A 25,268-nucleotide genomic window follows, 5' to 3' on the forward strand; every position below is an offset into this window, starting at 1 on the left:
GTTATTTAAAAAAGAATCTTATATTATAATTTATAATATAATTAATAATATTTTAAAAAGATAAATTTTAATTTATAAATATTAGAGAGAAATATAATATTAGTATATATAAAAGAATAAGGTAGAGCTGAATTAGAAAATCTTAAATTTATATATATAGTTAATTATTAATTTAAGTTCGCTACGCTCTTTAGTTAGACCGGCTAAGTTAGTTTAATAGCTCTCCCGCATCTCTCTTATTAAAAATTTATATGTAGAAGTTTTATACTTTAAAGTACTTAGCTTACGATATATATAATTACTTTATAATTTCTTAAATTATAGAGCTCGCTTTATATTTTCTAACGCTATAAAAATTATAAAGTTTAATCTACTATTAGTAAATTAAATAAATATTTAAATATAATAGTTATAGTAATTATATTAGATATATTCGAAATTAGATAATAATCCTTTTATCTATTTATATAATTATTCTTCTTTTATTATTTTATTAATTCTATTAATTTTATTAATATAAATATAATTGTTTTTAATATCTCTTATTTAAAGATTACTTAATATCTAAAGTATATATACCCCTTTACTCGCCTCTTAGAGTCTCTATTAATATTCTTAGGCGATATTATCTCTTAAGACGCGTTTTTCTTTTTAATTCGTTTTTTATTACTCTATTTTAAAGTCTCTTAACGCGTATTAGATTTTAAATATTATTAAAAAGAAGCTTTTAAACGAGAGAAAGACGATATAAAAAATCTTTTATTATAAAACTTATTATTAGACTTCTTTAATAATAACTCTTTTAATAGTCTACGTTCTTTTAGCTTATCTTTTAACTCTTATTTAAATTCTATTTAGTTTTTAATAAGACTTATTAGCTATATCGTATATTATTTATATATTATCTACTTATAAATATATTAAAAAACTTTTAAAAAGAGTTTAAATGGATTTATAGTCATCGTTCTCTTCTATATACTTCTTTTAAGCTAGCGATACTCGATTAATCGCTTAATTAATACTATTTATTCTATTAGCTTAATAATCTACTTAGTTAAATAGTTAATTAATTATTTAATTATTTACTTAATTCGCTATTTAGCTAACTACTTAATCTAATATTTTATAAGAGAAGAAATAAGAGAAGAAACTATAATAGATAAATGCGGAGAATATTATAGAGAAATTAAGCGGTAATAAGATTATTATCGTTAAGAATATAGCTTAGCTCTTTAAGATTTTACGTTATATTAATTATTTACTTAGTTAATTACTTAACTAGCTACTTAATCTAATACTTTATAAAAAAAAAAGTAAAAAAAGAAACTATAATAGATAAATATGAAGAATATTATAGAGAAATTAAGTAATAATAAAGTCTTTAGTATTAAGAATACGGTTTAGCTCTTTAAGATCCTACATTATATACTCTTCACGATTTTATATTAAATTATTATTTAGTAAGCGAAGAATATTACTATAATTTAGTTTATTATTTCTATTATATTAAGAAGTAAGAGAAGAAATTATAATAGATAAATACGGAGAATACTGCGGAGAACACTATAAAGAATACTACGAAGAAATTAAGTGGTAATAAGACTTCTAGTATTAAGAATACGGCTTAGCTCTCTAAGATCTTACGTTATATACTCTCTACGGTTTTATATTAAATTATTATTTAGTAAGCGAAGAATATTATTATAACTTAGTTTATTATTCTTATTATATTAAGAAATAAGAGAAGAAATTATAATAAGTAAATATGAAGAATATTACGAAGAATATTATAGAGAATATTACGAAGAAACTAAGTGGTAATAAGATCTCTATCGTTAAGAATATAACTTAGCTCTCTAAGATCTCACGTTATATACTCTCTACGATTTTATATTAAATTATTACTTAGTAAGTAGAGAATATTATTATAACTTAGTTTATTATTTCTATTATATTAATATAGTATATTATTATAATAATATTATAAGAGAAGAATCTATTATTATAATTAATTGGGTCTCTATAGAAAAAATATTAAACGATATATATTTAAATAAATTGAAATTATTCGATATCTATAGCTATTTTATTATTCGAAAGATTTTACTACGATAGAAGATATTATGGAATTTATATTACTAATTAATACGTTATCTTTATTTTTTTTTAATATTTCGATACTTCTTATTATAAGAATATAGTCTTTCTCTATTTTTTATAGGTAATTATTATGGATTAATTCTCTATACTTAATATATCTTTCTAATTAAATCTTAGCGCGTCTCTCTCTATATATATATATCTATATACTATATAGATTAAATTAATTTTATAATAATAGAAGTAGATTAAAAACGTATAGTAAGCGATTAGAGTTTGATTTAACTTAGGGCTAGGGCTAAAATTCGATTTAACTTAGAAAAATCTAACTCCATAAATTTAATTCATAGGCCTTTACTTGTAAATATATAATAATTTAATAAAAAATTATTTCTCTTTATATTTAAGGGAGAGTTTAATTAAATTTTATTTCTTATATTATTATCGCGATTATTTTAATCGCTCTCTATTATATTTATAATATAATATCTTCTATTAATTAACTTTTTTATCGAAAAAATTAATTAAGATTAAATATAAAATTACTTATAATTTTATTTCGCTTATTTATTAAATTTAATTAAAACTTCTTCGCGAGATTATTTTATTTTTATAAATATAGAAAATAATTATTTTTCGATTATTATAATAGAGAATAATTTCTTTTTATATATTAATATATTAAGTATATAAGATATAAATTATTTTCTTTTTTAGCGTTATATTATTACTTTAAACTAAATTTTTATTTTTATTATAAAAATTATATAATAAAATATTAGAGTTTAATTACTTATTATTAATTTTTAATATAATAAAATATAAAAATAAAAATATATCGTTTTTTATTTTTAGCGTATTTTATTTAATATAGAGAAATTAATAATATTTTAATAATTATAATAGTTATATAATAAAAAGATATAGATATATAATATTTTATTATAATATATAATAGCTTTAATATTATATAATTAAATATAATATACTTTAATTTACTCGAAATTATTTTATATTAGAGATAATATAAGAGTTTATATAATAAATTATTAATATAATATATTAATATATTAATAATTTCGATATAACCCTCTTTATTTATAACTCTTACTTTTTTTATTAAAAGTATATTTAATATATATTATCTAATTAGAATAATTATCTTAAAATAAAAAATATCTATATTATAAAGATTAATAAAAGAGATTCTCCGCGATTATAATTATTATTATTTAATAAATATTAATATAATAAATATATTAAAAATAGTTATAATTATAATAAGTAATAGATAAATTATAAAATAATTAAAATAATTATCGAGTAGAGTTTAGATTTATAATCTATTAAAATATAAAATAGAATACTTAGTTATATTAATTATAGAGTTCTATAAAAGAAAAGAGCGATTAAATATAAATATATTAAGATATATTATATAACTATGTTATGTAATCGCTAAGACGCTAAAAGTTATATAATTCGAATTTCAATAATAGTTATATAACACGCCTTAGCGCGTCTATATTAAGTCGCTCTTTTCTTTTATAGAACTCTATAGTTAATATAACTAAGTATTCTATCTTTATATTTTAATAAATTCTATTATAATAAAAAAATTAATTACTAAATAAAAGAAAGAATAATATTATATTTAAAAAGATATTCTTATAGATTATAATAATAATTATATTTATTAAATATTACTATTAAATAATAATATTATATATTTATTAAAAGTTATATAGAATAGAGAAAAGAATAGACTTTTACTCGATTCTATATTTCTCTAATTATTAAATAATCTAGCTATAAAAAGAAATATATCTAAATCTATAATATCTTTTTTAATTAAGAATTTTCTTTCTATAAATATAATAAATATAAATAAACTTATTTAATTATTTAGATTTATTTTAAAATCTTTAAAGTCTATAATAACTTCTTTTAACTTCGATATAAATACTTTTATTATTATATCTTAATTTATCTTAATAATATAAAATAATATATCTTTATATTCTAATTATTCTTATTTAATTTCTTAAAATCTCTTTTTAAATTCTTTTATACTCTATATTATAATTATTTAAAATATATATTTTAAAATCATATAAATCGAAGATCTATAAAGAGATTATTATAAATAATTCTTTTTATAAATAATAAAAAGACGATATAATTAATAAATTTATATCGCTAAAAGAGAATAATATCTAGATTCTTATTAATTTACTTTATAAGTATACTATACTTTATAATAAATAAATCTATATCTTAAAATATAAATTTAATAATAAAATTACTCGTTATAAAGTTTATTAAATAATATAAAGACTTAGATTATAATAAAATCTTCGTTTTAATAATTAAATCTATATTTTATAAAATTATCTTTATCTTAATCGCTATCGAAGATTAAAATTTAAAATAAATAAATATTAAAATTACTTTTCTCTATAAAAATATCGAAGAGAAAATTTATATAAAATAATTTATTAATTTTATCTCGAAAAAGTATTTTTAATAAATTTATAAGTTTAATAAAATATTTTATAATTTAAAGTAATTCTTATATATATAATATAATATCTTTATTAACTATATATAAGAAATCGATTTTATCTTTATTAATATCGATTATAATATTATTATCGCTCTCTATATAAATAATATTCTTATTATTAATTATTTTTAATTTAATATTTAGCGAATTAAGAATATACTTAATATTAAATTTAAAATAAATAATTTAAATTTCTATAATTATTATTTAAATATAATTATAATTTATAATTATATTAATTAAATATTATATTTAAATTAATTAATTTATATTAAATAATTTTTTAAATATTATAAAATATAAGTGTTTAAATTATAATTTATTTTTATAAAAATTAATATATAATTACTCTCTATTAAGAATAGTTATATAATATTCGCTAAGTTATTAAAATCTTATTAATTAATTATTAAATCTCTTATATATATTATATTAGATATAAAATTAAATATTATATTTATTATATTAATAATCTTATAATATTCTTTAAATTCTATTAAAATCTATTACGCGGCTTTTAAGTATATTTTTTAATATCTTAAAATAACTATTTATTAATATTTTATCTATAAAGATTTATTTTAAAATTTAATTAATTATATTAACTTCGATTAGATTAATAATTACGATATTTATAGATTAATTTTAAATTATATTTATAATTTAGAAAATAAGATAATTAATTAATTTTTTAAGCGATAAACTATTATTATATTATTTATTTATAAAATTAAATATATTAATTAAATTTAGTTTATAAAAGAAGTTATTTAGTTTTAGAAACTATTTAATTAAATTTATCTTAATAAATTACTTTAAATTTTTTTTTTTAATAATAATTAAAATATAATCGCTCTAATAAAGAATTCTTAATATTATAATTATATTAAATATATTAATATTTAATATTATTAAATACGTGATTAAATTATTAATAATAATATAAATCTTAAATATATTTTTATTAATAAATAGATAATTAATAGATTTACTAAGGTTCTATATAAGAATAAATTTAAGCTCTTTTAAGAATTTATAAATTTAAAACTTTATCTATAGAATAATTATTTCTTATATTTTAATAATATACTTATTATTAAGAAAGTATTAACTTAATATTTTAAGAAATAAATAAATTTATATTTTAGCGATATACTTATTATTAAAAAAGAGTTAACTTTAATATTTTAAGAGATAAATAAATTTTGGATAAATTAAATCTTTTAATCTTATTACTTATATAAGAGCTTATTTCTAATTAATTCTTATATCTTAAATAATCTATCTAAATCGCTTATCGAGTTATTATATTAAATTTAATACTTTATAAATTTATTATTTTATATCGAAATAGCTATTTCTTTAACGCTATTATTATTATCGCTATTAAATCTTTAAAGCTCTTTTAAAATATCTTTATTTATATCTTATTTTATTAATATATTATGTATAAGACGTATATTATTATTAGCTACTATTACTAAAAATTAGATATTTAAAATAATCTTATAAGAGTCTTATAGCTAAGCGCGTATATATTAAATAAATTACTTCTTTTAATTAAATTTATTCTATTTTTATAAATATTCTTTAATCTTAAATTAATCGATTCTTAATATATATTAGATAATCTAAAAATAGAATTTTTAAAAAATTACTTTTTAATAAAAGTAAAATTCTAACAGTAGAGATATAGTCTAATATAGTCGTTTTTAGATTTCAACTTTTTATTTTATCTATTCTATTATAAATATTATAAACTTTTAATCTTTAATTAATTAATCTTTAGTATATATTAAGTAAACTAGAAATAAATTTTTTAAAAAATCGCTTTTTAATAATTTTTTTATTTTTTATATAAGGTGAATAGAATTTTTCTTATATATATACCCTCTTTATCTTTATTATCTAGCGTTCGAATATAGTCATTTACTCGAATAAGAGAGGTAAAGAAGTAAGGGTATTTTTTTTTTCGGTTTTCTACTTGTTTGATTCGAGCTGTATTTCAAGTATATGATAGTATTAAAATGTGTTACCTGACTGAATCAGAAGATTTGCCGAGGTGAGAAAGGTTTGCCGAGGTGAGAAAGGTTTGCCGAGGTAAGGAAGGTTTGCCGAGGCTTGGCGACATATATATTTATGATACTCTCTGTAGTTAGATCTAATTAATTAAGTATTTTATCTATTACTTTTAATACTATAATCTAAATAATAATAGATATTCTTATTAAATTCTTTAATAAAAAGCTATTTAAATAATATAAAGAAGTATTTAATATATACAATTATTTAATTAATTAAAAAATCGCTATCGAGAAAGTTTAATATTATATAAAATTTAAATCTATTTTTTTTAAAATAACTTTATTATATATAAAGACTATTATATATTCTAGAAGAATAAATTAAAAAACTATATTAAAAGTTTATATTATTTCTCTACTTTCTCTACTTTCTTTATAATTTTTTTTTCGAAAAGTAATATTAATAATTTACTTTATTATCTCTATCTTTCTAATAATTAAATAAAAATTAATTAATTTTAATAATTTATAATTTATAATTATAGTTTATAGCTATTAAATATAATATAGTTAAGAATTATAATTATATAAATATAGATTATAACTATATAATTATAACTATAATCTACTAAAATAAGTTTAGATCTATAAATTAAATTTATAAAAAGTAATTAATTTTTAAATCTAATTTCGAGATTAAATTCGACTCTCGAAGAGTAAAAATACTTTAATTTAAGATTTACTTAGAACTATAAGATCGAATTTTATAAAATTTAAATTATTAAAAATTATAAAATAAGTTCTATTAGTATATTAGTATATATAAAAGAATAAGATAGAGCTAAGCTTGAAAACCTTAAATTTATATATATAGCCAATTATAAATTTAGAGTTACTACGCTCTTTAGTTAGATCGGCTAAGTTATCGTAGATAAATAAATTAGCGTTTATAACTATTAAAAGAATATAGCCGAACAGCCTTAATTAAAAAATAGATATATATTATTTAATTTTAGAATAACTTTTTTATCTTCTATTAAGATTTTGAGATTTTTTTCTAAATTATAGAATAAAATGTGGGCTTTTAGATAAAAAAAGAATTTCTAAATTTAGTCTTATAATTATTAAAGCGCAAGGAATTCAAATATCGCTCATTAAAGTTCGCTCGACAGCCGGATAGCCCGCTCACCAAAGTTCGCTCACTAAAGATCGCTTATCTATTTACTCAATAGCCCTAATCAAAAAAATGATTATGAATTTAATTTATAGGCCTTTACTCGTATAATAGAATAAGATAAGACTAAGCTATAAAATCTTGAATTTGTATATGCAACCAATTATAAATTCGTTAGATCTACGCTTTTTAATTAGATATCGCGGGTAAATAAATTAATATCCGCAATTATTAAAATCTCTTTTTCTACTTTTAATCTTTTAATAACTTTACTATTTTCTATTAAAATCTAATTTTTTTTTAAACTATAGACCGCAATTTGCGCTTTCTAAAAATAAAAAAATCTTAAAATTTGATCTTATATTTCTTTAAAGATAAGGAATATAGATATCGCTTATTAAAGGTCGCTTATTAAATTTACTCGACAGCCTTAATTTAAAAAAATGATTATGAATTTAATTCATAGGCATTACTCGTAACTAATTAAAATAATAGTAAAATTTTAATAGAAAAAAGAGGAGTTATATTAATAATAAGTTTCTAAAAAGTTAATTAACTTTAAATTAAATTAAATTAAATTAATAAGAAGTTAATCTTAATATCTATTATAGTATTTCTATATCTTCTATTATTATTATTTTTATTATTTATAGAATTTTTATTATCTTTATAGTTTTTACGATTTTACGATAATTAGAATGTTAGAATTTTTTAGCGAGGGAGATTAATAGATTTAAATCGAGAACGAAGTAGAAAAATTTCGATTTTTTTAAAATTATTATTACTCGACTATTTAAGTTTATATTAAAGACTATTATTAATAGAGTAAATAAGATTTTAATAAGCGGTATTTAAATTTCTTATCTTTAAATACTTATAAGACTAAATTTAATATTTTTTTCTTATTTAAACGCGTAAATTACGCTTTATAACCTGAAAAAAAATTAAAAAGATTTAGTAGATAAAAGAGAAGTTATATTAATAATAAGTTTATAAGAAGTTAATTAACTTTAAATTAATTAAGATTTAATAAATAAGAAGTTAATTTTAATATATATTATAGTTTTTTTATATTAGTTATTATTATTTTTAGTTTTTTAATTATTAGATATTTTATTAATTTTACGAATTTTACGATTTATACGATTTTACGATTTATATAATTTTACGATTTTACGATTTTTTAGCGAGAGAGATTCGTAAATTCGAATCGAGGACGAAGCGAAATAGTTTCAAATTTTATTAAAACTATTACTATTCTAGTTATTACTAAAGATATATTATCGTTATATAACGATTCTATAACTAATAATCGATAAATAATCGATATATTATCGATATATAATTAATATAAAACTTAATTTACACTCGTTAGAAGAATTATTCTAACTTATAATTTTATATCGATTATTTAACGATTACGTAACGGTTACGTAATAGTTATAAAACGATTATAAAACGATTATAAAACGATTCTAGAACGATTATAGAATAATTATACGATTCTTATAAAACTATAAATAATCTATATAATAACTTAAAAAAAAATTTAATTTTAAATTCTTTATAGGGCTGAAAATTCGCTTAGTATATATAAGCTTAAATATTAACGCTAGTAACTTCAAATTCGTTTTTTTTAAATTTTCGCGAAATCTTAATATTAGAAGATATATTATATAATACTACTAGTCTATTCGAGACTTAGTAAAAAAATAAAAATAAAAATATATTATTATAACGATTATAAAACGATTATAGAACGGTTATAAAATTATAACCGTAGTGAATTCTAAGAGAAGAGGTCTATAGTTTACGACGATTGTAAAACGATTATAAAACGATTCTAGAACGGTTTTTCAACTAGCATAGAATCGTTATAATACCGTTTTATAATCGTAATACGCTAGTTCTATAACTTTATAAACGGGTAGAACTATATTACTCGACTATCTAAGTTTATATTAAAGAACGAGTAAAGGCCTATAAATTAAATTCATAACCGTTTTTTTTAATTAGGGCTGTCGAGTAAATTTGATAAGCGATCTTTGATGAGCGATCTTTAGTAAGCGATATTTGAGTTTCTAACCTTTGAAGAACTATAAGACTAAATTCTAAGATTTTTTCGTATTTAAAAAGCGCAATTTGCGATTTATATTTAAAAAAAAATTATTAAATTCTAATAGAAGATAGTAAAGTTATTAAATAATTAAAAGTAGAGAAAGAGATTTTAATAATTACGAATATTAATTTATTTATCTATGATATCTAATTAAAAAGCGTAGCGAATCCAAATTTATAATTAACTATATATATAAATTTAAGACTTTTTAGCTTAGCTCTATCTTATTCTATTATATATATTAATATTCTTAATAGAGTAGATAAGTTTTTAATAAGCGATATTTAAATTCTTTATCTTAAAATATTTATAAGATTAAATTTAATAATTTTTTTTTAAAAGAATAAATGATATTCTATATTTTAAAAGAAAAAATCTTAAAACTTTAATTAGTATATATAAAAGAATAAGATAAGACTAAACTAGAAAATCTTAAATTTATATATACAGCTAATTATAAATTTATTAGATCTACGCTTTTTAATTAAATACCGCGGATAAATAAATTAACGTTCGTAACTATTAAATATCTCTCTCTCTCTACTTTTAACCCTCTAATAACTTTACTATTTTCTATTAAAGTTTTAAGATTTTTTTTTGAATTATAGCCCGTAGTTTACGCTTTTTAATAATAAAATAATTTTAAAATTTAATCTTATAATCATTAAAGCGTAAAGAATTTAAATATTACTTATTAAAGTTCGCTCGACAGCCCAAATTAAAAAATAGATATATATTATTTAATTTTAGAATAACTTTTTTATTTTCTATTAAAATTTTAAGATTTTTCTTTTAAATTATAGAACGTAATATAAACTTTCAAATAAAAAAAGAATTATTAAATTTAATCTTATAAATGTTTTAAGGCAAAGGATTTAAATATCGCTCTTCAAAGTTCGCTCGACAGCCCTAATTAAAAAATAGGTGCACATTATTTAATTTTAAAATAACATTTTACTTTTCTATTAAATTTTTTTAATTATTTTTTAAAATTATAGAATAAAATATGGGCTTTTAGATAAAAAAAGAATTATAAGATTTAGTCTTATAAATGTTTTAAGATAAAGAATTCAAATATCGCTTATTAAAGATCGCTTATTAAATTTACTCGACAGCCCTAATTAAAAGAAATAATTATGAATTTAATTTATAGGCCTTTACTCGTAGAAAATAAAAAAGTAGTTCTAAAATTAGATAATATACATCTATTTTTTAATTAGAGCTATTAAGCGAAATTTAATAAGTAATATTTAAACTCCTTATCGTTTAACGATTATAAGATTAAATTTCAAATTTTTTAAATTATCTAGATACGCAATTTATACTCTATAATTTAAAAAAAGAATCTTAAGATTTTAATAGAAAATAGTAAAAGTTATTAAAGAGTTAAAAGTAGAATAAGAGATTTTAATAATTACGAACGCTAATTTATTTATTTATAATAACTTAGTCGATCTAATTGAAGAACAAATAATTCTAAATTTATAATTAACTATATATATAAATTTAAGATTTTCTAACTTAGCTCTATCTTATTCTTTTATATATATTAATAATTAATTAATTAAATATATATATAAAATTAATATATCTAAAAGATTAGAATATAATTCTCAATTAAAATCGAATAACTCGAAAAAATAAATCTCTAATAATTTAATAAGCGACTTTTTATATCTATATTAAATCTATATTTACTTATATAAAGTTCTTATTACGAATTAATTCTTTATACTCGATATATCTTTCTAATTAAGTTTTAGCGCGTCTTTCTTTTATATATATATATCTATAGATTATATAGATTAATAGAATAACTTTATACTATATTAATAATATAATATTAAGAATTATTTCTTAATAGTTCTTTTCTTATATTCTATCTATTATATATACGCGATTTATTTATATAGTAGTTATATATAGCCCTAGCCCTAATTGTATTAGATATAGCCTATCAATTATCAATATGTTACGAAATTTAACCGCTACTCTCTAGAAACGGTAAAAAACCTTCATCGCCTAAAGGCGGAGGTGGCTTACTAATACGTTTCTTTGGAGAAATCGTCCAGGAACCGTAAATCCACCGTTAAACAAAGCCATAGCTATTCGCTAAGGTATATACTACTTAATGTCTTCTTTCTGTATAGTAATTCGGCATATAGTTATCTTATTCAACATACTTACATTGATACAACATCTGTACCGGTCCTGACAGCGTCAAGTAGACAGGGGGCTTACGCGTAAAGCCAGCCTGAATCAATTGCTAAACCTGTCTAAGATAACGGCGCAGCCTGAGCATCTCAAGCTATGATCTACTGTAAAACGATCCCTCGTTCTTTTCTCCAGCAGAGAGATCGCTCTTCTATCCTGGCAAGGACCACATCTTGTGTTACTTCCTTTACGCGCAACATGTCTTCAGCTGCCATAGCACTTCAGAAACACGAATGGATCGTGATACTACCAGATCATGAGGGAGTGCTTCAGAAAAGGATGCAAGTACGCCCGTAAGTGTCCAAGCTGCAGAGCCAACCTCGGATCTCCAACGTTGTTCTAGGGATCACCTCAACGCTTTGCACCCTCGCATAAAGAGTGGCTTCTGGAAGCTTGGAGGTATGCTTCAGCGATGCGTTTGCAGCCTCTAGTTGTCTTGCCCTTTCCATTTCTTGACAGAAGTTCGCAGGAGCCATTCTTGAAGAAGTGATCAAGGAGGCACAGGGCCCGAGGATCAAAGGTAGCATAATGCTTGCTTTTGCCGAGTCGAAGGAGGATGTACTTAAGGCATTACAAGAGGACGTTTATTTTACGCAAGGTGTATGGGACTGGAATAAAGTACAAATTCATCCGGTATGTCGAGATATTGCTCGACCTTATAGTCCAAGCGTTTCGCTGACGACTATAAGTTCAAGTCTGCTTTTAGGCAACCTCTCTAGAGTGCCAATGTCCACCATAGACTTGGACTAGCAAACTTCTACCCGTGGAAATTTCAGCTAGTAAGACTGCATCACTAATCCAAATGTGGTGGAAGTGTACACCTCAACCAAGCTTGTGTCTCTACACAGGAATGTGACGGTTCAAACGGGATTTTGCTCATCTGTACAGTTGTGTCCTGAATTGCGTAACCCCCAACGCTTTGAGCGCACCAGCTATTGCAACAACAGCTCTATCAGAGCTTGGCTTTCGGCTTCTGCTGCTTAAGCATGGCTTCCGCAACCATTCTACGCTGAACCTTTCCTGTCGGTGTCTTGGGCATGTTATCTGTTAAGAAGATCTGCGGCCAGTTAGTCTTTGAGTTATTTGAGTGAGAGAGAGAAAAAGAGGAGATAGAGAGAGGGGAGGACTTCTCATACCTGTTTCGGGACCTTAAATTTAGCAACTTTGGCCGCGATCCATTTGCGGAGCTCCTCAGGAGTCGTCTCCTCTCCATCTTTCACCACCACCGCTAGACCAATGTCTTGCCCGTACATCTCATCTGCGATGGCAAAGCAGACAGCTTCTGCCACAGATGGATTCTGAGACACGACATTATCGAGCTCTACTGGGCTGATTTTTTCACCGCCCTTGTTTATGAGTTCTTTGATTCTACCAGTGATAATGACGTACCCGTCTTCGTCTTGCTTGCCTTGATCGCCCGTTCTGAAAAAGCCATCTTGGGTGAACGAGGTCTTGTTTGCTTCGGGGTTGTTAAGGTATCCTTTCGTCACGTTCTCGCCTCGTATGCAGATTTCTGCCTCACCACCCTGGGGGACCTCGCTCCCGAAGGCGTTAAGTATCTTTACCTCAACGCCTTGGCCAATACCTACGCTTCCCGGGTATCTTTTAGCTGGAGGCAGAGGATTCGATGTCATCTGATGAGCACCTTCGGTCATTGCGTAAGCCTCTAAGACTGGGGCATTGAAAGCTCTTTCGAGTTCGGAGAAAGTCTTGGGAGACAAAGGAGACGAGCATGACCGAATAAAACGAATCTCAGGCATGTTTGACGGAGGCTGAAAAATTTCCGGAGTCAGCAAGTACTTTCTGGCAATAGAAGCTCGGATCATGAAATCGCGTTGGGGAGCAAAGACGATACAAAAAGATCTTCTTGTTCCGAAAACATGTCTTGCCAGTCACGGCGAAGAGGTGCGGACCACAAAGTGAGATGTTAGGCAAACCATACTGGATTTCGTAGTAGAATCTGATGGATCGTTGGAACAGCTGTATACCAATTGGCTTTATAGGTGATGAAATTGTCCCAGAACTCCGAGGCTGAAAAGCGCGACGGCACTATAACAGATCCGCCGGAGAAAAGTGACGCTAGAAGACCCGCGAGCAGTCCATGAACATGGAAGAGAGGCATGACCAACAACGTCCGGTCGTTCGAGGTCAATTTGTAGGTGGTTTGGACGTTTTCTGTACTGTTCAGTTACTGCACGATCCACATACCAAAGTAATCAATCCATCACGCACTCATTGTCCTTGTTAGGTTCCGATGAGTCAAAGGTACCTTGAAAAGACTGTCAGTAAAACGACCAGCTGTGCTTTTATCTATATCCAGGACGCACAGCTTTCGGTCTCCCAGTGGTACCGCTTGTGTGTAAAACAAGCGCGATATCATCTGGCTGCGCCTTTTGGACTTCCTGACCCTCTTTCCCTGATAGCTTGCCCGAATCTTTAATTTCCAGCACTACCTCATGACCGTTCCAATAGCATTCAGCAACAGCAGCCTTATACTTTCGCGCTGCACGCACGGCGGGTCCGTCTTGATAAAAGGATCCCCGAGGAACGAGAGTGACGGCAGAGCTGAGGTCATCGATATAGAATTCGAATTCTTCTTGTTTGTAAGCTGGATTAAGAGGAGCGGCGATCGCTCGCTGCCAGGATGCGGCAAGAAAAGCGACGACGAACTCATAGGAATTTGGTAAAGCTATTGACACGGCAGCTTGAGGGGCGATGCCGAGGTGTGCAAGATTTTTCTGGAAGGTTAAGACGTGAGAGTTGAGCTGTTGGTAAGATATCGAAAGGGTATCGGGCTTGCCGGGCACAATGATAGCTGGCGTGTGCCCCGTAGTTGGAAGCGTGGTGGACAAGGTTGCCATTGATGCTGCTATGTACAGGATGATGAGAAAGCTATAGCACAAACATACGTAGAGACTTGTACTAAAGCGAGTAGTTGAAAATTGAGGTCGATTAAAAGCAACAACAATTCCACTTAACTATCTGAAGTGACGTCGCTAATGAGGCAACTGGAAGAGTACACTTTTGGACTGAAAGAATTTGCAGGGGTGAGGTTTTAGGGTACAAGGGTACAAAGGTTCGAGAGTTGTTACCAGTGGTGCAGCATTCGGCAAGCCTACAGTAAGGTACTATACCGTACATGGTAAAGTACTTTACCATGTTATATCAGGCAACGGCCACTAGGAGAATTCACGAGCCGGTCCGGTCCCAGGCTTATTGGGGTGTTCATCTCATTCATTGATCTTGATTGAGACACGCAGTCTTGCATTGCTCTTCTGATAATCTCGTCTCATCATGCCTTCCGATCCTGCTGCCAGGCCTGCACGACCCGGTCTTTCCCTCTATGCAAACCTCCTCGATCCCTCGTCCAACAAGGATTCCACTCCGGGCACCATCTCACGAGCCCCGGTAGTATTCAAGCAACCTGCCCAAGAGGACCTGCCACAAGATAGAGTAGCAGCAGAAAAGCAGCAGATAAATGCCGGTAGATATGAGCCTGCTTCTTTGTGAGGTCGCTACAATTCTGCCGTTTGGTTTCGCTCACACTTTGCGCTTTCTTGCAACATACAGCTTCTCTACGCTTTCAACCAACTAAAAGGCCACATTTGTCAACCCAGAAATCAAAGCCCAAGTCTTCCACCTCAAGACTCCCGGCTGCAGCTCCTTCGACTCTCCTGCCAGGTGTGGTTCCATCCGAATCAGCAAGCGTGACAGCACGTCCTCCTGCGAAAACTACGCTTGCAGATTGGACAGCAGAGGGCGAGGACAATGATGTCAACGGATTCTATAGCGGTGAGAAGCGACAGCGCGGCGGTAGAAAAAAGCGAAAAAAGAATAAGGAAGAATCCCATGTCCCTCAGAATTGGGATGACATTTACGATCCATCCCGTCCCAATAATTATGAAGATTATAAGCATAGCGATGAAAGGATCATGGAGATCAGAGAATGGAAAGACAGGCTTTATGCACATCGATTGACAAAGAGACGTGACAGTGATTCAGATAGTTCGGGCAATGAGTACAGGCCTCAGCTGGACAGTGTGTTTCTTTCATCTCTTGTGTCAGTACACGCTGAATACCATTAGAGCAATTCGCGCCTCCAGGTTTATCTTTCGCGCCTCCTGTATCGTTCGACGATGGTGGTAAATCGCAACATGCTCCCCAATCAGTTGAAGTGCTGAATGATGCAACTGGCGATGATGTCTATGCTCGACGAATTTATCTCCCAATATTTGGCAGTCCAGCAGAGTCTCTCAACTATAAACCGCCTGCTTCTCAAGTTGAGCCTCTCCCTGTTCCACTACCGCCGCTGCCACCGCCACCAGCTTCAGATCCACCCCTGACATTGAATAATCTACCGCCGCCACCCGCAAGCATATCCCGAGCACCTGTGCGTTACAACCTTCCTGCCGCGCCATCCGAAATACCATCTTCGGAAGCCGAGCTCGAAGTTGCTTTAGGGATCGACTTGAGAGAAGAAGAGGAAATGTCGGATGCTGCTCCACGGTCTCTTCGACCTGGCCAGAAAGGATTTGCGGAGCGCTTGATGTCGAAGTATGGATGGAGCAAGGGTTTGGGTCTTGGTGCGAGTGGCTCTGGCATTGTCAATCCTCTGCGTGTACAGGTTGAAAAACAGAAGAAGAAACCTGACTCGGAAGGTGGAGGCTTTGTGGGACCAGGTGGTAGAGGCAAGATCATTGGAGGTAAGAAGAAGGGCGGCCATGACGCGGAACCGGAAGACGGTAGATTTGGCGTCATGAGTGAAGTGGTCGTTTTACGGGGAATGGTCGATGGCATGGACCTAGACGCGGAGATGGAAGGGGCAGGCGATGGCGGCCTGATGCAGGAAATTGGAGAGGAGTGTGGAAACAAAGTCAGTATTACCAGGAGATCGGCTCACTTCTTGCGCAATTGCTCACAGCGACAGTACGGCCGTGTGGAGAGAGTCTTCGTTGATCGCAGCGACGCCTCCAAGGCCCCAGTCTTTGTCAAATTTACCAGTCAGCTGTCTGCGTTGAGGGTATGTTCCATCCGAGGTGTATTTCTGGACAGCGCGCTGACCCGTTGCAGGCTGTGAACGCTCTCGAAGGGAGGATCTTCAACGGGAACACTATTTCAGCGAGGTTCTTTGACGACGAGAAATTTGAGGCTGGCAACTATGAGTAGAGAGTCCATAATCTTAGCCAGTCCAGACAGAAAACCATTCCAGCTCGAAGAAATTTCAAGCTCGGTTGATCAGCAGAGTATCGTCCAACAGTCTGTCTCCATTCTGCCTTCTCCTTCCAGGAGCCCCGGCATATTTTCGTCCGAATTGGTAACAACAGTGCCGGACTCTGACAGTTTAGGCTGGCTGGTGAAGAACCGAACAGAGCTTTTAATTATCATCGGAAATCATCACCTAGCGACAAGAAGTGAGACCCTTGAATTGGTTTGCACATTACGGCAATCCTGTCAGAAAAGTATCAACATGTGCCGAGAGATACGCCTCCTCCATCATACCATTCGAGCAAAGTTATGATTTTCAGCCGTATACTGATGCTTCAACTGCCGAAAGAAGTCTCAATATACGAAAGAACCATGACACATGTTTGGTCTACCACGACCGCGTGCGGATATCCAAACCACCTTTTGCTTCTCCTGGCTGACCAACAACAGTGAATGAAGCAGGTATACACTATTTTAATATTGAGCCAGTTCAGCGTGTCGAAAGGACTATGTACGTCTCGAAAAACGCACAGGGCAAGGGTTTACCTCTCAACCACCACGACCAAACAAAGAGGCCCAAGGAATGAGAAAGCCAGTCTGTACAAGCTGCCAGGTCACACAAACGCCTGGAAGTGAGCTCGGGGAAGCTTATATCTCGACCTTATTGTTACATCTCCCTGCCCTCCCTGAAGGAAGGAACCATGAACTGACTGGTCGGTGGGCCTTCATCCTGTTACCTTTGTGACTCCGTTCCCAACTGTTGTGGCCCTCGACCCAACGCACTTGCAAACATGAACAATTGGCCTTGGTAGTCATTGTAGCAGAGACTGCCTTCTTAGTAAAACAGAAAGCTTGTGAACCAACAAGACGGCTAATATGCCGGTCTCGAACCCAGATTTCCTCGCTTCTCTTCGGTGTCGATGTGCCAAACCACGTAGTTCGGTAGTCCTACAACTTGGTAACCTGCTCGTTTCGCCATTTTGGCAAAACCCTCTGTCTCGGCCTGGTTCTCAAAGGCGTAGCATGGGAAATTAATGCCTTGGCGAACCATTAGCATATGTCTTGTGAGGATCTGCCCGATGTGCTTCCACCCACCTGATCTGTGTACATCCGCTTTCACTAGTATATTCACGCCGCCAACTCCATCTAACTCCACCTCCTCATCTTTGTTATTCCGCCAATCTCCCAGTGTAACGAGATACTTCCGTTTGGTGTTGTACTCCTTGTAGCCTACGTTGACATTAAATTCGATTCCCTATGTTGAAGGAAACAAATACAGCACATACCCTCAGCCAAAACCACATCCTTATCTAAGGAGTCTGCGAGCTTGCGACCTGTGTCAGACTCGATCCAGGAGTTGTAATCGACTGTATAGATTAGTAGTGTTTCCTTGACTATGGACTGGCAAAAACTTACATCGACCCTCTATATCACGGCCATTCTCGTATCGGTGAAACCAGATATCTGCAATTTCAGTACTAATTCCACAGTTGCATGACAAGTGCGTACATACTTGGTACCAGGACGTCTTTGTTGTGATCCATGAAATCCTCCAAAATCTTACCAGGGCTGTCCTGGATATCAACATCTCTCCAGTACACCCAAGAGTGTGTTGGCTTCAGTGCAGTGTAGAGAAGGTAATTTCGAGCCCTAGCGATCGCTTTCCGCCTAGGCCCTTGAGCCTTGAATCCGTGTCTCTCTTCGACGCTCTGGCCGAAGATAGCTCCAAAATCCTTTTCTACGATCAGTGCGCTGTGAAATGGTATCTTATCGGTGCGCTTCTGTACTCTGTCCAGCTCTGCCGACAATACGGCCAACGTATCGTCTGTGGAGTCGCCTACGAGGAAGGCAAGGTCGATAAGATCATGGGGATATGTAAGCTCAGACAGAAGGTCAAAGTATTTGCTAAGGTAGGGGGCGGCGTCTCGCAGCGGAGTCAGAATCAGAACGCGCTCCTCGTTGACAGCAGCCCTGGGAGTGGACATGATTCCATTAAGATCGACACTCTGTATCGATGCCGACTCGACTTCGATGGGCGCGTGATGATTATAGAGCACTGGGGTCTGTAAGTGTGCGTGCCACTGTGCTTGCTCGTTCGTCGTCATGGCCATTGGCGCTTTCGCGGGACCCCAGCAATAGAACCTAACGGTCAGGCGGAGATGGTAAGCCTTCTACCACACAGCAGTCCAATCTTCGAATTCGAGATTACCTTTGCATCTCTCGCGACGAAGTACTTATGCCCCCCCATAGTATCAATACCACCACGGCTAGAGCGACGAAAGAGAGTGTTCGAGGCCGAGTGAGGTAGTGAAGGACAGATCTATAAGGTGGCAGGCGTGCTTTTGTCGACTTCCAGGTCACGCCGCCCTTGGGAAGCAGCATAGCGTTGGAGGAGGAGGTCCAGAGGCGAACGCCTCGTTCGAAGGTGAAGTCGTGCACGTTCAACAGGGGGTCAATACGATTGAAATGGAAGAGCTCAACGCTCTTTTCGCACGACTGCTTTAGCGTTGAACCATGTATAGAAACATGGAGGCCAGGCAATGGATTGGGAATCGAGGGTTGATAGTCGAAGAATTATTGGGTGTTGGTCCCCTGGTCACTTAACAATAGACCAAGCATCGCTTGGCATTTCAAGGCACTATTGTTAGCGCAATTTACGATACCGTTTTCAATTTAAATTCACTTATAGAGTATCTCATGGAGTACAATACGTATTATTAACCCTTCCCTGTGGTCCCTGGGTAAACGGCATGTAAGCTCTTTAAAATTATTCTTGCTATCATACAGTACCAAATACTGGACTGAGCAGATGTCTTGGTCTCTAACCACAGCAAGTATCTGAAAGGCACACTCAAAGTTGGAAATTCTCAGGAGCGCACTTTCTCTGCTTGATGATTGATTGTCTTCGAGCCTGGTACGATGTAAAAATCTCTTGACGTGATTGTCCAAGAACTAGCATGAGGGTTTGGCTACATTGCTGCACTGCCGCAGAATTCATACAGCCTTTTTTACTCGTCGTCGTCTCTCTAATTATATCAGGGTGATAAGCAGTTAAATAATACCTAACTCCTTGTTCTCTTGAAGCCAGAGACGTTACGCCATCGCGCGCGAGACCCTCCCCATTCACATGTCCGCGATGCTGCATCACATGTTGTTCGGCTTAGGTGTTGAAAAAAGCGGACATCATCGCTGTGAGAGTTGTCTTCTCTTGCATTCCTCATGCAAGGGCGCAATCTTCATGTGTGCCTCGTACTCGCTCCTACCAATAGGTCAGATCGGGTACCCGAGGTGTCCGTAGAAAATAGAATGAGTAAGGTCCTTAGTCAAGCGTACCACTCACTAGCTCCTTTGGCAGTCGTCAGAGACCGTAGAACATGTCTTCACAGTAATTCTAAATCTCGAGTGGTCGAAGACCGGGTACTTCTCGTTGCATTGAAATAGACCATGCCCGCCCACGGCCGTCATAGACTGACTTTTGATACTGAAAATCGATCAAGTCCAAAAAAAGATGTGTGCTTCGATGTCCATTTTTGATACCCGAAAGTGGGTGGGACAGTACAGAGCAAAGCAATCTGCCTTCCCAACCTGATAGAGGCTTTCCTCCGGCTGTGGAATAATTTCATGGATCTTGTATGGAGGCTAGACTCGGTGTGTGCGCACTCGTTCAGAAGTGTGGACACCGTACTTGACGGTAGTATACGTACGCATGGACGTCCATTGTTCGAGATTAGCCGGGTGGTCCGTTCCAGGTCCCACATTGCTGAGCTTGCTGCATCAATGCCGCAATTTTTTCTTTCAACGCTGCATTTGCTGCTGCTTGGGCCTCGATGATTTTGTCCTGCTCCTCGATCACTGTAACCTGGTGCTTGTGGTAGTTTAAAACGGCCTTCAGTGTTCCATTTTTCGTGTAGCGTGGCTTTTGGTTTCTTGGCTGACATCCAGTCAAGAATTGTGAAGGGAGACGTTGCTCCATTTCTGCTATCAGAGAAGAAAGCTCGCTCCGCCGTTTCTGTTCAGCCCTCTTATGGGCGACCTTGCCCTCCTTAACCTTGTGCTGGACCACTGGATCCATGTCTGAATCGTCAGTCTTGGGGGTAGGGCGTCGCGATGAGGGGCATCGCACAGACGGCTTGGCTCTTAACGTCTTGGTAGACGCCGATGGCGCAGTCTTGATAGAACTCGAACCCCCTGAAGAGTGTACATCATAGTGAGAAAGGCATTGACGCTTCTTTCCAAATGAAAAAGTATCTTCGGGATCCCCCCTGAGCCTGGGCCGTTTATTGTTCTCGCTTGCAAGTAATGCGCTGTCGCTTGAGGACCGATCGTTATAGTGTAGAGCTCCATGCGCTGCCTGGTCCTCAGACGAAAGCAGGACCTGGAAGCATCCTGGCCACTGACACGGAATGCGCCGTCGAGTATCTGCAACCTCAGGCTCCTCAAGCCTCGGCGCCTTGCGAGCCGAGTTGTGTTCGAACGGAGACGGTACGAAAATTCTTTGTGCGGGACATGGCACCATTGGGGCATTGTACCGGTTGGTAGACGTCACAATAGAACCAGCATCCACTCAGCACGGCAGCTGGAAGTCTCTCTGAACCATGCTTGTATTATCGTTGGGCAATTGTACCTCACTAAGGATTTGTTTAATAGGCGGCAGTGTTTTCCACGGTCAGAAGTCAGCCGTGTCCGAGATCCACTGTCTTCGGGGACGGCAGACTTACACCGGCATTGTCATGTCTGCAAGAATGCCAGTCAGACGAATTTCGCAAGACATATAGGAGAAGCAAGCACAAAATCAAGAAGACATGCCGAAAACATGTTATGGTAAATACGTTTCGTGCGCGGGGTTGGCCACAGATTTCTGGCAGGTATGGTAGAAAGACCGAGAAGCTGCCTATAGCCAACCTTCCATCCTAAATCCGGAGTCCTCAGGGAAGACGAGTAAGAAGAGCGAGCATTTCTAGTGGCATGTTTACACTGCTTAACAAATGTGACGTGATGCATGTGCTGCTGCACCAAGATGTTCAGGATCGGTCTCTTTTCTTCATTGACTGTTGAGCTGTCCTTACTGCGAGTGGCAGGTTGGCAACCTGATAAAATACTGCACGACATCGAAGGAGAAGGAGGATGTGGAATCCCGGCGATCTGTTAGCGTAATGCATATTCAATAGATGGTCCGCTTTTACTATATTCTCAATTGTGATATTTTCATCAATGATCTCTGTATGCATTAATATGCGTTGCAAAGGATGCAAAAAGGCTGTATCATGTCGCGAATAACTGCCATGTTATTATATTAGCGATGATCTCATAAGGGTTTTGCGGTGCTTTCAGTGTAGAGAATCGTATTATGCTTTTGTCTAACCCTAAGCAGGAGGACAAAGAGCGTGTGGTAAGGTACAGAAATGACGAGCCAACAATATGAACATGGATCCGAGAACACCGATGAAGGAGCATGCAACTGTCAGCTCATGCGACTTTTATAGCACCACGAATAAGACCAGAATTGCCTATACTAACAGGCCCTGCAAGCAATCCACCATTATGTCATACTTCAAGAGTCCTTGCTAAGCTAGGCAATCTATTCTCCAACTTCTCCGCACCTCACTTCTCAACCGCGTATGTATCTCGCTTCGAAACAATGCATCGCTCGCACATTTGTCTAAATGAATGAACCTTCGCTCAATGCCCAATGATCCATCATGCAGGCAGGAGAACCACGAGGGACATAACAATTAGGTAGCGGCGCCACTAAAAATCTCAAAACGGAGAGGATTAAGGAAAACTCTACAGAACAAGTTGTAACAGCCCTGCGATGAAGGATGTACCACCAATGACTGCGGGGAAGTTGACCTCCGTGTGGCCAGCAGAGCTCTTGCCAGTGGGCTTGGAAGTGCTTGAGGCCGATGCCTTGGTACCGGCACCTCCTGGCTTGGAAACGCTACCTGAGCAAACGAAGTTACCCTTGATGACCTGCTTGCTAGTTTTGTCGGCTTGGAACGCGCTGCAGTCCAATTGACCAGAACTTTGTATGTTGAAAGCACCTTGCACCTGAGTTAGAGTAGGAAGATCGACCCTACAACCCGGTTAGCTCTCGGTATACTTTCGACAATATATTCAAAGACACAATACTCACTCGGTGAAGTTGCCGTTGAAGTCCAGGGCACCTTTGATAACCGAAAGCTTCTGGAATCCGTTGATTTGCTTCAACATAGTGTTGTTTGCAATCTGGTAGCTGCCGTTAACGGACACAAGCCCTGGGATCGAAATGTTGGTCAAATCAGTATTGTCGACGAAGATGAGACCGCCAACAGTGGTCAGGTTGGGTGCTGCAAAAGACGTCATGGTGTTGCCGTAGAATCCCAAATCCTGTGTGACATTGGCAAGCGATGGCAGGAGAACTGAACTGCAATTGCGGAAAGTCATATTCTGAGCAGTCTCGAGCATGGGGAAAGTAGTAGTGAGCCCAGACACGAAGCCATCGTTAGCCTCAATGTCAAGGGAGTTCTTGATGCTGGTGACCTGCAGACTGATGTTTTGCAAAGCCGCATTGTTGTTGACATTGAAGGTGGAGACCGACTGCAAGTTGTTGATACCTTGCAGCGAGCTAAGTCCTGTGTTGGTGATGAGAACGCTATCAGCTTGGCTAATGCCAGAGCCTCCAAATGACATCTGTTGTAACGCGGGTAGAGCGGTGAAGTTCATCGACGAGACCTGCGTGAGTTGAGGAAACGACAGCTCGGACAGAACGGTCAACCCTCCAAGCTCAAAGCCACCAAGTTGCTTGAGGTCCCCGAAGGACAAGCTAGAAAGCATAATAGCATTAGTGACGGTCAGATTGCCAGTAATGACTTGTACACCGTCGACGGATAGCTGCTGATGGCCATTGGTGTCCTGTGGGGTGGCCAGGCCAGTCGGAATAGCGACGGAGCCGCTGTAGGTTGTGCAAGAGGCAAGAACGGAGGCATCTGCTGATGCTGTGATTGTCATTGTGGCGGCATTACTGCACTGGGCTGCGATCACCAAGTCAGCAATTCATAGTGCCAAATTTGACTCGGGGAGATGGTGTTGGACGTGGTGGAGACTCCAATGCAGGCGTGTCTCATGCGGGAGGGAAAGGAAAAGACTGTCTCACCTATGGCAGTGCTTGCAAAGGCGAGTGCCGGCAGAAGGTATGCTATGATGGCCATTGTGTGTAATATTTGATGGATACAATAACTAGAGACAAGCCAGATTAGGTTCCTGTAGACAATTGATGGGCAGGTCGTGAGGGTGACAGATGAGTGGCGAGAGGTGCTGGGGTAAACATGGGACCGCGACGAGCAATGTGCACGGTGCAAAAAAGGCGACGAGGGAGATGTGAGACTTACGAGAAGCAGTGGATTAAGAGCTGCAGATGATTGAGTGTGGTGATGATTAAGTGCGGATAGAAGTGGTGGTTTAGTGGGAGAAGAGAGGAAGAGTTGTTGGGGAGGTTGGAAAAGATGCAGCGAACGTGAAGAAACGAAGGAGAAGGCTAATATTAAAGTAGTTAGAGGCCAACCGACGTGAAGTTCTGTTTGAACCTCAGAGGAAGGCGCAGCTGATGAATGTGAATGTAATTGATGAACGAGAGACAGGCACGACGACCTTGGTTGACTGATGGAGATTCAAAAAGATTCCTGGCAGGAATTCTTGGGGGAAGAAATTAGGAAGTAGGAAAAGAGAAGCGGGAGCGAGGCTAAAAAAAATAACTTGGCGGGAAAAAAGGAGACCCTTGCCTATTTGCCTATTAGCGTTGCCATCGCCAACGAGGACTTGGCGGCTCCGAATCCGCCAGAGTCCTTGCTGTCCTTGCTGCACCATACCCAACACAGCTACCATATTCAG

General features: G+C 33.7%; 6 protein-coding genes across 6 annotated transcripts; 2 read left to right on the forward strand and 4 right to left on the reverse strand.

Moving 5' to 3' along the window:
* Window positions 1-12,395: 12,395 nt before the first annotated feature.
* HO133_010648 (uncharacterized protein) lies at window positions 12,396-12,916 on the forward strand (the record flags this gene model as incomplete). Its single annotated transcript, XM_037301500.1, has 4 exons — window positions 12,396-12,490; window positions 12,541-12,596; window positions 12,667-12,830; window positions 12,887-12,916. 4 exons carry the CDS (start codon window positions 12,396-12,398, stop codon window positions 12,914-12,916), a joined length of 345 nt encoding a protein of 114 aa, XP_037153134.1.
* Window positions 12,917-13,149: 233 nt separating this feature from the next.
* On the reverse strand, window positions 13,150-15,058 carry HO133_010649 (uncharacterized protein; the record flags this gene model as incomplete). Its single annotated transcript, XM_037301501.1, has 5 exons — window positions 13,150-13,254; window positions 13,334-13,969; window positions 14,140-14,372; window positions 14,430-14,466; window positions 14,525-15,058. 5 exons carry the CDS (start codon window positions 15,056-15,058, stop codon window positions 13,150-13,152), a joined length of 1,545 nt encoding a protein of 514 aa, XP_037153135.1.
* A 433-nt stretch (window positions 15,059-15,491) lies between these two features.
* HO133_010650 (uncharacterized protein) lies at window positions 15,492-17,363 on the forward strand (the record flags this gene model as incomplete). Its single annotated transcript, XM_037301502.1, has 5 exons — window positions 15,492-15,681; window positions 15,768-16,235; window positions 16,283-17,070; window positions 17,125-17,217; window positions 17,268-17,363. The coding sequence occupies 5 exons, from the start codon at window positions 15,492-15,494 to the stop codon at window positions 17,361-17,363; spliced, it is 1,635 nt and encodes a 544-aa protein (XP_037153136.1).
* Window positions 17,364-18,273: 910 nt separating this feature from the next.
* On the reverse strand, window positions 18,274-19,513 carry HO133_010651 (uncharacterized protein; the record flags this gene model as incomplete). The annotated part of the gene is made up of 5 exons (XM_037301503.1): window positions 18,274-18,440; window positions 18,498-18,632; window positions 18,689-18,769; window positions 18,819-18,866; window positions 18,916-19,513. 5 exons carry the CDS (start codon window positions 19,511-19,513, stop codon window positions 18,274-18,276), a joined length of 1,029 nt encoding a protein of 342 aa, XP_037153137.1.
* A 1,616-nt stretch (window positions 19,514-21,129) lies between these two features.
* Window positions 21,130-21,918, reverse strand: HO133_010652 (uncharacterized protein; the record flags this gene model as incomplete). Its single annotated transcript, XM_037301504.1, has 1 exon — window positions 21,130-21,918. The coding sequence occupies one exon, from the start codon at window positions 21,916-21,918 to the stop codon at window positions 21,130-21,132; it is 789 nt and encodes a 262-aa protein (XP_037153138.1).
* A 1,268-nt stretch (window positions 21,919-23,186) lies between these two features.
* HO133_010653 (uncharacterized protein) lies at window positions 23,187-24,389 on the reverse strand (the record flags this gene model as incomplete). Its single annotated transcript, XM_037301505.1, has 2 exons — window positions 23,187-23,475; window positions 23,536-24,389. 2 exons carry the CDS (start codon window positions 24,387-24,389, stop codon window positions 23,187-23,189), a joined length of 1,143 nt encoding a protein of 380 aa, XP_037153139.1.
* Between the last annotated feature and the right edge of the window lie 879 nt (window positions 24,390-25,268).

The sequence above is a fragment of the Letharia lupina genome (genome assembly GCF_014066315.1).
Source record: "Letharia lupina isolate WasteWater1 chromosome Unknown contig_9, whole genome shotgun sequence".
Taxonomy (NCBI): domain Eukaryota; kingdom Fungi; phylum Ascomycota; class Lecanoromycetes; order Lecanorales; family Parmeliaceae; genus Letharia; species Letharia lupina.